This window comes from Octopus bimaculoides, chromosome 14, assembly GCF_046866305.1.
Source record: "Octopus bimaculoides isolate indiv1 chromosome 14, ASM4686630v1, whole genome shotgun sequence".
NCBI lineage: Eukaryota > Metazoa > Mollusca > Cephalopoda > Octopoda > Octopodidae > Octopus > Octopus bimaculoides.
This window is the reverse complement of record NC_142941.1, coordinates 47,501,599-47,514,098: the sequence shown is the minus strand read 5'-3', so window position 1 is coordinate 47,514,098 and position 12,500 is coordinate 47,501,599. Positions and strand designations below refer to the sequence as shown.

General features: G+C 37.5%; 1 protein-coding gene across 8 annotated transcripts in view; it reads right to left on the bottom strand.

The window, feature by feature from the left end:
* Positions 1 to 12,500, bottom strand: part of LOC106880489 (synaptic vesicular amine transporter) — a 187,706-nt gene that overhangs the window by 23,981 nt on the left and 151,225 nt on the right. For all 8 annotated transcript variants that reach the window (XM_089362807.1, XM_089362809.1, XM_089362808.1 and 5 more), the window contains 2 exons: positions 6,867 to 6,956; positions 5,878 to 5,979 (listed from right to left, as the gene is read on the bottom strand). In XM_089362807.1, coding sequence (XP_089218933.1) covers positions 5,878 to 5,979; positions 6,867 to 6,956 — 192 coding nt within the window. The remainder of the gene's footprint in view (positions 1 to 5,877; positions 5,980 to 6,866; positions 6,957 to 12,500) is intronic.

The following is a 12,500-nucleotide window of genomic DNA, read 5'->3' as shown; positions in this document are numbered from 1 at the left end:
GTGTATATATTATACTGTTGGTATATATGTGTGTTTGATTGTATGTATGCACATATGCTTGTACTAATTCTCTCCCTCTGTCACACTCACACACATACACACACACATGTACACTCACATACACACACATGTATATATATATAAGTACGTGCGTGCGCGTGTGTATGTAGTTTCCCCTGCTTCTATCCTCTCACTTAAATCTGGAACATTCACGTTTATAAATCTCTCGTTTTGTTCCCTTTTCCGAAAACCATTTTTTGAAAAAAAAAAAAAAAAAAAAGAACCATTCTGTATATGGAATATTCAGACTTATGCCTGTTTCTATGGATTATTGTAGACTTATAATTGTTTCTGCAGGATATTTTAGACTTCTATAATTTTTCTGAACTTCTTTCATTTAGTTTTTATCTTTCTAAATCCATTTTTTTTTGTGTTTCTGCAAAACATTTCAGATTTACCTATTGTTCGTTTCAGGCAACGGAATACAAATAAATTGGCTATGAACTTTAGTGTATCGATGTTACTCTAACTGTGCTTGATATTGTTATATTCTATATTGAGGTTTCGATTCTTGATTTAAAAAAAGAGAATAAATAGTCTCGTTTTATTTTTTTACTAGACCTTCAATTCTAATAAATATTTTTTAGCAATTCTGTTGCATAGCATATCATGTGTGTGTGTGTGTATGTGTGTGTGTGTGTGTGTGTGTGTGTGTGTGTGTGTGTGTGTGTGTGTGTGTGTGTGTGTGTGTGTGTGTGTGTGTGTGTGTGTGTGGACTCGGCTAGCAGACTACATATTAATCAAACACAAGGAAGTATAATGCAGAGCTCTATGCAGCTGAAATCCAGGAAACCCAATCAATAAGATAAAAGCAGAAATCTCTGAGATTGAAATAAGATGTGATCTCACAATCTCTGGATGTTATATTAGAATTTACTTTTTTACTATTTTTTTACTATTTTTTATTACTTTAGTTAACGTTTTTACTTGTTTAATTCTTGCCATTATGGACTCTCTGATGAAACTTTGGGGTTCAATCTTTGTCCAATTTTTGTACAATCTTTGTTTTAGTCTTGGTATGAGGTGTTAACTTTGGAATGCTGGATCTCCAAAGAAGAAACAGCTGTAAGAGTAGAGTTATATTCACTCGTTTATTTATTCATATAATTGTAATTAATAAATAGATCTAGCTGATGTTTATAAGCTGATGTCTGTCAATTAATTATCTTCTCTATTTTCCTCCTTGCCTTATAAATTCTCGTTAAACTTTTGTTTACCTCCACACATACCTATTATTCAATTGCACGATTGCCTTACAACAGTAAGCATTTGGATATATATAGGTATACAGCCAGTAGTATATTGAATATTTTTTATCCCTTAGATGGTTGTCCAACCGCTAATTCATATATATATATATATATATATCATTGAAAAACTTTTGAGTCAACAACAAGGAGTACGGTTGGACATTTCCAATCACTACAATTGTTTCTACACAACATACTTCCCTAAGCATGCCGCTCAGCAGACTGATGTCTGAGGATCGCATCAAGTGGCTGCTAGCGGTGGAAGCCTGAACTACAACGGGATTGTCCTACATAGAACGTTTCCGGTTACTTTTGAGTACCTCCTCGTGTATATACATATACATATATATATATATATATATATATATATATATATATATATATATATATATATATATATATATATATATATATATATATATATATATATATATATATATATATATATATATATATATATACATATATATATATATATATATATATATATATATATATATATATATATATATATATGCATTTAATTATTTTGCTTAGGCATAGCGTTTTTAATATCCTGGTGTCAGAACTGCATGTACATATGCTTCAGAACGAAGCAGCGGTCGAGTACACAGCAGCAACAACAAATTAAAATGAGAAAAAAAGAATGTCACGAACCTCATTAACTTACCGCTGTTTCAGAAACAGACATAATTTCTCATTCTCCTTTCGTTTATTTAATTTCTTATACAAATACAAGCACACACACACACACACACACACACACACACACACACACACACACACACACACACACACACACGTAGTGGTAAATGTATCGGTCATATGATACGAACTCACCAACCATTCGACCAGACATCGATGACCTACTCCATTCACCTCCTGTGGTCCGTCGACGCCATCTCCATTCTAAACCTCCTCCCCACACCCCGTATCATGATTGGTTAAATTAGTTGACAGTAATTTCCATCTGAATTGTTTCTAGAAAACCATCGAAACTCATTTATTGTTTTCATTGTTACTTTTTCCTTTTGTTGTTTTGTTCTTTGTTTTCTTTTATGCTTTTGTTTTTCTTTTGTTTTCTTAATCTCATCAATAAGTATTTAAAACTTCCCCTACACCCACCCCTCGCTCTCCCGCCCCTCCCTCCCTCTCTCCGTCTGTCGCTGCACGCATGAATGTATAAATGTAAATGCATATAGGTGTGCGTATATATACATATATATATATATATATATATATATATATATATATATATATATATATATATATATAAATATATATATATATATATGTGTGTGTGTGTGTGTATGTATGTATACACGTATGCATGGATGCATATGCGTGTAAGCATATATATATTCATCCGTCCATCAATCAGTCTCCCAATTCATCAGTCTCCACCACAATACTCTCCCCGTCACCGCACCCCCTACACAAATGAATCCAATAAAAACTATATTCAATCAAAATCTCCTCCAAACATAAAAATCCAACAAAAACCTAATCAAAAAAAAAAACCCCACAAACTTGAACCAATCACAAGTTCAATAAAAACCAAAACAACAACAACACTAATAATAATAATAATAATAATAATAATAATAATAATAATAATAATAATAATAATCCCAACAATAAAACAATATTAGGTCCGGCACAGAATGAACTTCTTCAATAGAAATCTGATCATCAAGAAATGAGATGAACGAAATTTCTTTCTTCAGAAATTGTTAAGACAGTGAGGTGTAGGGGTGGGGTGAGGAGGAGGAGGACATTTGAATTCGACTGGTTTTGTTTGGTAAAGTTGTTGTTGTTGTTGATGTTGTTGCTGTTGTAACGATAGTATACGGCAGAATAACGACAGATATTACGTTCCTTCACGTCTTGAGTTCAAATCCTAACGCTATCTTTTCTTCTATCCCAGGGCCACTAACTTTCAATTAGTGAGGTCTCTCTGTGCCTATTTTGTCGTCGTCGTTGTTGTTATTAACCACAAGTCACCAGGGTCGAACGACACTTTGAGGAAAGCGCCGAAGCAGTGTATCGGCCGTGTTATTGTTAGTGTCGTGACCCACCGCGTCACGTCTTCTGCAGATGGTAGTAAAATGGAAGAATTTCCAGTTCTGTGGGCCAGGGAGGAGTAACATTACTGAGGAAGGATGCGAACAAGGGGAGCTTCGGGTCTATAACTTTGCTAAGTGCATGATTTTTGGTCCTACCGCTAGCAAAGAGATTGGCACTTGTTGAGGGTAGAAGCGCAGACATGCACAGTCCTGATCAGTACAATCCACGACAAACTCCGCCTCATACGATAAACCATAGAGAAAAGAGGTTTTGACGAGGCCTTGATCAATCAACTGATCAATTTATAGCTTTCGTTAGGATCGACCATTATTAGATGGAAGCTGTTCTCAAGGCGGCCCGGTTTCGGTCCCGTCTTCAGGGTCTGGATCGCTTCAATGCACAGCAGCATCTACTCAGTGGTTGCCTTTACATGTACTAGCATGCACTAGCTTTTGACCTTTGCATGTACTAGCTTTGATCCATTACTGCAGAAAATGAAGTGTTTGAGGGGTGGGGTTCCCCGTTCGAACTGGGATGCGGAAGCGATGTGTTGGAAAATACTGACGACGTTACTGTAATGATGTCGTGGTCGGCACCTTTCGAAAAGAAAACTTTGACAGGGGCAAACATTAAGCGGAAGAAGTCGGTGGGCTTGTAGTTTGACACCTGAAGAGGGAAGTCCATTCCATTGGACAGCCTTGTGGGCTGCTAGACAACCGGTCTGGTACAGATGTTTGGGGCCTAGTTCGATCATGACCTCGAGGTTACAAGCAAGATGGCCAGTCTCACCCCAAAATAGGTTTAGAGTAAGTTATACCTGGAAAGTCGCAAACAGGTGGCGAACGCACATAATTACCTCCCTTATATTTTATTACTGCGTAGTTGTTATGCTCTCCTCTAGTTTTCACTTGATCAAACTGGAGCGTCTGGTCTTTCATCTCTTGCGGAACGGACGTATTCGACTAGTCAAGCAACCAATCAGCTGTTAGCATCCACTGCACGTGCGGCTCGGAATGCCATGGCTGATGATGCGCAAACATTCACTGAGACTGTTGCATCTGCAAAGATTCAACGGTGTGAGCAGATTTGGTCATTTTTTTTTGTCATTCATATCTTTCCACCGTTTGTCTTCTTGACAGAACAGTGGTTTTGATTAACCGAATACCAAGACTGGCCACGTGGTATCTGGAAAGTTGTTAGGTACTACCAGTCGGGCAATGCGGCACCTGAAACGTCCATGTTCGGGTCCTATGGAGGACTAGCGGTGGGGAAAAGCGATGAAGTTTGGTCTGTTTTGGGGAACTTCGTCCCCAATAACTCTATTTCTTGACCCGTCTATGTTAGCGGGACAAGGGGAAGATATTGCATGTTAGAGACCAACTCTACAGGCACAGGACTGCCATCAGCTGGCCTTGTCCGAGATGCGCACGGAACAGCGAAATTGTTTTGCCCTGGTTCAGTATTGGAGCATTATTGATTTGTGGAGTTTTCGTCGATCGAACATATGCTCTTGTGGAATAGAATAGACCCAGTTATCGGTAGAGCCCACCATGAACATCAAACCCACCTCCATCGGCCGAGAAAACAGGTTGTTTCCCTCTCTCTGGCGACAGAGGTTGTGTGGTGGACAGGATTGAAACGATTGCAGACAGACACTTCCTTCTTTGGCCAAATCCTCATCCGCTTCTTTGAAATTATACTTGGAAAGGAAGGTGAAGGTTAAGAGAGAAGTGCTGCTGCTCAGGAATTTATTTAAAAGCTGTGTGTGTGTGTGTGTGTGTGTAAGAGAGAGAGAGAGAGAGAGAGAGAGAGAGAGAGAGAGAGAGAGAATAGCGAATATGGTTCGTGTAAATTGACCAAATCGGAGAACGTGCTTCTTGACCGAGAAACGACAAATGAAAGTGGGAATTTGTTCGTGGTGGTCATCGAGATTCAGATTTTGTAGAGTTTTCTTGATTTCACCACCCACCATTTTTCACAAATTCTACTTAAAGCAACCTCTATGTTTGTAGGGACCTGTTGATGCTTATTAGAACAATCAAATACTCTTAAATCACACGAAACTTATCTTTAAAACAAGAATGAAACACTATATCTAAAAACTGAAGCCAGCCAAGGTGTCTGGACCCAGCCAAGGTGTCTGGACTCAGCCAAGTAACCTTTCGGAGGTCATTCGAACTGGTAGAAATAGCAGCCAAATTTCTTTTACATTTGTTCGACTCTGAATCAAGGCCACATCTAAGACTATAGTAGACAGCGTAGTTACATGATGCCTGACTAAAAGACTGGATCGTCACAACTGGAACGCTTTTGATCATACGTGTACTTAATCAGGTCTGATCTGGAGTTAAACAATATCAGCCACGCTGGTCACAGCTGGAATGGTTTTCGGCTCATGAAAAAGCGACACAATAAAAAGAGACATCAAACAAAGTCAACACAACGAAGGCGAGAATTAAACCCCCCAAAATCTCCCAAACAAACAAAAGGAGCAACTTACCAGCAGCTACCAAAATATAGGGGTCTTTGATTAAGTCTTTTAATGAGGTTCCTTCTTGTGCTTCTGGTTTTACTTTCAGCTGTAATACTATCAACTGCAAACCTGCCAAAGAAGTAAGAAACTTTTAATAAAACAGAGACGAGGTTGCAGGACAAAGAAACACAGCCATGTTGCAAAAGACAAAAAAAATCCAAAGAATAGTTATATTCTTCGACTAGGGAGTTATGTCCCTCAAATCTATACAACGAGAAGGGGTAGTAAGTCACCAATTTTATTTATAAATGGTTAGCTTAAAAAAAAAGAGAGAGAGAGAGAGAGAGAGAAATTAATAGCGTCAATGGTAAGTCTAGAGAAGGAAATCAAGGGAGGCAACTCCAAAATTACAACATTAAAAATTGAACGAAGATGGAACGAGGAATTATATTTGTTCACTGCATTGGTTATGTCTTTCACTTATTAATTCTGTTCTTGATTATTTAACTCTTTGTCCTTTACGAATCAGTTTTGTCACTCATCTCTCTGGGTTCGATAAACTCTTAAATGCGGAGGATGAATTTGAGAACCACTCACTTTGTGACTTCATACGTTATTTTGGAAACCATTATTGCCTTACAAACGCGCACGCGTGTAACAATTGTCACGTGTCAGGTATAAAACGTTGTAGGTATGCATGTGGGAGTGTGTGTGCGTGTTTACATACATACCCATACCTACATACCATTTATGAGGTAAAGAAATGCTTTGAAGTACAGTGCTATGGCCAGACATTACCAAATTAAATTTATAAAAGAAACTCTGATTCAGCATTTATAATATATTGAGTACTTTCCTGCGATTAATCGTCTGCTCGATACCAGATTTGCAGCACACACACACATACAAATTTATATATATACATATATATATACATATATATATATATATATATATATATATATATATATATATATATATTTCACAGGAAAGGTGTAAAAAAAAAATCTACTCACAACCATCAATAACAGCGATGCAGGCTAATATGAGAAACGGCAATTCTTTACCACCGAATTGATACATTATTCCACCAAAAGGGGGACCAACTGAAAGAAGAGAAGGAAATAATATTAACTGGGCATATTACAAAGAATATAATAAAACAAATAACAAAATATAACATAAACACTGTAAAAACAAAGAGAGATTCTTTGAAATACAAAAGAAACAAGAATTAAACCAAAATGTTCAAAATTGTGTCAGAATTAATGGAAGTATGGTTAGGAGGACGGAGAAAATGGTTTGCGGTATTTGATTCGGCTTTTTTACTTTCTGAGTTAAAATGCTAGGAAGGTTTACTTTCAACGTGTTCTGGTATCAATAGAATAAAGTAGCAATGAAGTAGAGAGGTTGATTTAATCAAATTGCTCCTTTCCTCACATTTTTGTCTTTTACTTCTCTTGGAAACGATTATTAATATTGTGAATTCTCTGGAATGGAAGATTGACGACAGTGCTTGACAATATATTTGCCGTTGCTGTCAATTTTACCGTTCATCTTTTTCAAGTCGATAAAATAAGATACCAGCTTATAGAAGGGTCAATTCAATTAATTAGCTCAGCCAAAACCTGCGACCTTCTACTTAAGCAGGAAAGAATTGTTCTTATTCTGGTTTAAAAGAATTCTTGAACGATCAAATAAAACATCCAATGCGAAAGGTAACGACAATTGTTCGACTCATCTACAACCCTGTTTCTTTTATTTAGGTGATGCAGACATGGCTGAGTGGTCAAGAAGATTGCTTTGTAACTATTTAGTTCCGGGTTCGATTCCACTGAGTTACCCTTGGGACAAATACTCTATCCCTAAACTGTGGAAGTCAGTATTATATATATATATATATATATATATATATATATATATATATATATATATATATATATATATATATATATATATGAGAGAATTTACGAATAAAACAACAAACGAGGACAGGTGGTGTAAACAACAAAAGGATGTATTAGTTTAACGCTCGGGAATAGAGAAAGTCTTTAACGTTTCGAGCTACGCTCTTCAACAGAAAGAAATAAGGAGAAAACAAGGAGAAAAACACGGAGGAAAAAAAAAATTGGGAGAAAAAAAAATTACGGAGAAAGAAAATAGGGAGAATTCACAAAAAAAAAAAAAAAACAACAGACGAAGACAGGTGATGTAGAAAACGAACATATGTATTAGTATAACGCTCGGGAATTGAAAAGCCTTTAACGTTTCGAGCCTATATATATATATATATATATATATATATATATATATATATATATATGCATGCATGCATACATACATACATACGGGAAAATTAGAAGGTGAAAATACATTTAGAATAGTGAAAATACATTTTATTATTGTATTTAAAGATTTAACCGGTTCCACGGTTTTCACTGATTTTCAAAAGGGTTCAAATAGAAATGGCATTGCTGCTGGTGGCGGTGACAGCGGCTTTAGTGGTGTCGGTTCGAGTGTTAGGGTGGTAGCATTAGTCGCTTTTGTTGTCGCAGTAATTCATGCTTAGTCTCACACTAACCCTGACCCCCAAGACACTTATAATCAAAAGCGTTCCAGCCACGACCCTCCCATCTTTTCAATGCTACCTTGCACTAAATTATCTTTCATTGTCCCAGATGGTATAGGTTTGAGTTGAGGAAGATTTGGCTGTCATTATTGGCAGATCGAGCGACCACGTAGATAGAGTTGGCAGAGTTGTAGTATGCCTAGCAGTAAAAGTACTAATAGTAGTGATGTTACCAGTAGGTAGCGCTAATGGTGGTGGTAACGGTGGTGGTGTCTAGACGAACAGCTTGGAAAGTAGTCAGGAGAAACTTGCTAAAATTCAATGACATTTGAAAGCTGCCAGGATTTCAAAGTCTCTGCTTTTCACTCCCCCTCTCTATTTTTCTCTCGTTCCTTCACCGTCCTTCTATCCCACTTCTCTTTATTTGTGACATAGATTCCAATAGTTTAAACCTCAAAACAAATATGCACACAAAGTACTTACATGCACACACAAAACATATATATATATATATATATACATATAGATATAGATAGATATAAACATATACACATAATGCATACACACATACATTATATATGTATATACATTAAATGCAAACACAAACATACTGAGTGCATATAAAATCACAAGATATAAACACAACTTAGTGTATATCGATGAAATGTGAAGAGAAAAGTGATGGAGGGAAGAGATATAGCAGAGAAGTGAATCAGAAGTGAGCGAGAGTAGAACAGCAACAGAGATAAAGAGTAACAGATGAAGAAAAATGGGCTGAAGCCTGAAGTGTGACTACATACATACATACAAACATACATATATACATGTACACACACACGCACACACACACACACACACACACACACACACACACACACACATTAATGAAACTGAATTTTTATCTTCCGACTCGAGTTTCACGCCATTGTGATCTTCAGGCGAGAACAAGTGATGCGAAATTTAAGTCGCGTAATGGAAGTTCGGTTTTAGTAAAACTTTTACTCTCATCCATTCGACACTATTCAACGTTCGTTATGCATGTGTGTGTGTTCATGTATATATATATATATATATATATATAAAATTTAATTTATATAAGGGCATTATATATATTCATGGAAAAAAATGATGGTTTTTTTTTTTCCTTATGAGATTTTTTCATGCTGACTACTTGATAAATTCTTATAAAGATTTTATCCTTATATTATATTATATTATATTATATATATATATATATATATATATATATATATATATATATATATATATATATATATATATATATATATATATATATGCATGTATGTGTCTTCTATTTTTTGATTACTATATATCTTCCACTGAGGAGGGAGCCAGTTTCCAACAAAGATACAAGGCTCCATTATGTATGTATGTATGTATGTATGTATGTTTATTTACAATTTTATCTAGCTATCTGTATGTATTTATATGAATAATATATAGTCTACATGTGTTTCAACTGAAACAGCTAAGACTCTACTCCCTGGAGAGAAAGAGGGAGAGGTATGCAGTAATATACATCTGGAAGATCCTGGAAGGAATTGTGCCAAATTTTGGCATTGAAAGCTACACCAATGCCAGAACGGGACGACACTGCATAGTGCCAAAGATCCCAGCAATGCCATCGCGCTTCAGGACCAGTTACTGCAACAGTTTGGGTTTCAGGGGCCCACAGCTTTTTAATATTCTCCCAAAGAGCCTGAGGAACATGCACAAAGTAGATGTAGGGTGTTTTAAATATGTATATATATAAATATATATAAATATATATGAATATAAATATATATATATATATAACTATATACATATATAAATGTTTATATATATATATATATATATATATATATATATATATATATATATATATATATATATAAACACAATTTATATGCGAATAAGCAGAGATCATCAAAATAGTTATTTGTAAATAGAAGTGGTGGTCATGTGTGTGTGTGTGTGTGTGTGTGGGTATGTATGCGCGCGCGTGTGTGTTTGTGTATGTGAAGGTGGCAGCTGTTGCAGTTGTGTAATTGTGGATTAGTTCCGTGGTGTCGGAGTCGGTGAGGAGTGCCTTGTGGTGTTGGTACTGGGTGAGGGAGAGACCAAACATGTCGGAAACTGTGTAACAGAATATTTAAATGTAACAAAGAATTTTTGGCACTCAACGACTGGTACTGGTGCTAGTGATGGTGGTGGTGGTGGAGGTGGTGGTAGCGGTTGTAGTGGTGGTGTGGTAGTTGTAGTAGTGGTGGTCGTGATGGGAGTAGGTGGTTGTAGCGGTGGTGCGGTGGGAGATGAATGGTGGGGGAGGGAAGATGTTTAGTGTTTCGATCGTCGCCGAGATATTAGTGAAGTCTAAGAGATATTTGTTGTGGGGGGGGGGAGGTTTTTGGCAGCAGTAGCAAAAGCAACAGCAGCAATATGAGTATTAATTGACTGTTGTGGTGGTGATGATGATGACGACGATGCTGCTGCTTTATGATAGAAGATGACGATGTGTGCGGACGATGAGATTCACGAACAACATCAATAACGCTTTTCCATGCTGCTTTCTCTCCCACTCACCGCCAACTTCCTTTCTACTTACACACCTATCTATTTATAACTTACCTACAACTCTTCCTATTAATCTATCGAGACACCAATCTCTCTACCAACTACTCTACCTACCTCACCTGCCTATCTACCTACCTTGATAGTCATTAGCTTACCCTCTTAGCTCCTTTCCAGCAATCTGTATTCAATTTCCTAATCGTCTCGGCCTCTTTTCCACTGATAGATGCCATGTGACCACCGCTTGTCCAACATTCCACCTTCTTTTTAGACATACGCAACTTTATGGTTGTCCCACTCTCCAGGTCTCTATTACACATAAGCCACCAGGTGGCTAGCCTACCGTCCTCCTTCCAATTAACTATGAATTCTACTTTTCACCTGCTACCCCAAGGTCATATCTTTATCTATTATGGCCGGGTTCCAACCCACGCTGTGGCCTGGGTTGGAACCCGGCACACTTCTCGGTCTATCACCACTGCCTAGAGGTCCTGGATACATTCCAGGCAAGTTGTCGATGTGTGACGATGTTTTCCTCTTCTTACATCACCATGAAGTGGGTTCCACAAGACTAATTCGGATGCTTCCAGTTTAAGATGGCGCACGCAGTGACCAGATAGTCGAAGCCGTCGTTGCCTGATCTTGTTGCTATTTTTCGGAAGGTCTCCAAAAAGGTATTCATTTGCTGCCATTTCACATTTAGAGCCATTCATGACATCCTTATGGAGCATCCATTTGCCCATTTGATAAGTCCTTTGTCAGTGTCCACCTTTCGCTGCCATATAATAGCACTGATTCGAGAGGCGCAATGAACAGCTTGATTTTGATTTGCCCGGGCAATTTGGAGTTCTACACCTTCTTTAGCTTGTGGCAGGCTGCTCATGCTTGTGTCTTCCTGATTTTGATGTCTGCTCCGAACTGCTCACCCAACCACCCAAGTACTTCAGGTCTTCGGCATCATTCAGTTTGGAACTGCTCAAAGCAAACAGTTCAGCATCACTTGATTGGTTGAAAGACATATTTTCCATTTTCTCGACATTTGTGTGCAGCCCAGTTTTAGCAGCTGATGTTTCTACTCTGCTGAGCAGCTGGTTAGCTTGATCCACTTCATTAGACATGAGTGCTATATCATCTGCGAATCCAGGTCTGTGATGGTTACTGCTGCTACACCCCTCGATCTTTGCCGGTCTATGGTTAAACCAAGGTCTTCGCTGCTATTGTTTATAGCCTGCCACATTACATAATCCAATAGAATTGCAAACAGGTAAGGTCCAAGCGTCTCTCCTTGTAACAGCCCAGCTAATATTTGAGAGAATTGCGTTTCTCCGTCACATGACAACACGCGAGTTCTGGTCTTCTTGCAGTGCTTTGCAATGACAAGAACTCGTACTTCTGGAATGCCATATGCTCGAAGGATCTCCAACATTTTGTAACGGTGGATGCTGTCAAACGCTTTGCTGAAGTCTACAAAGGTTATAATGGTAGGGAGTTGTCTTGATTTAACTCA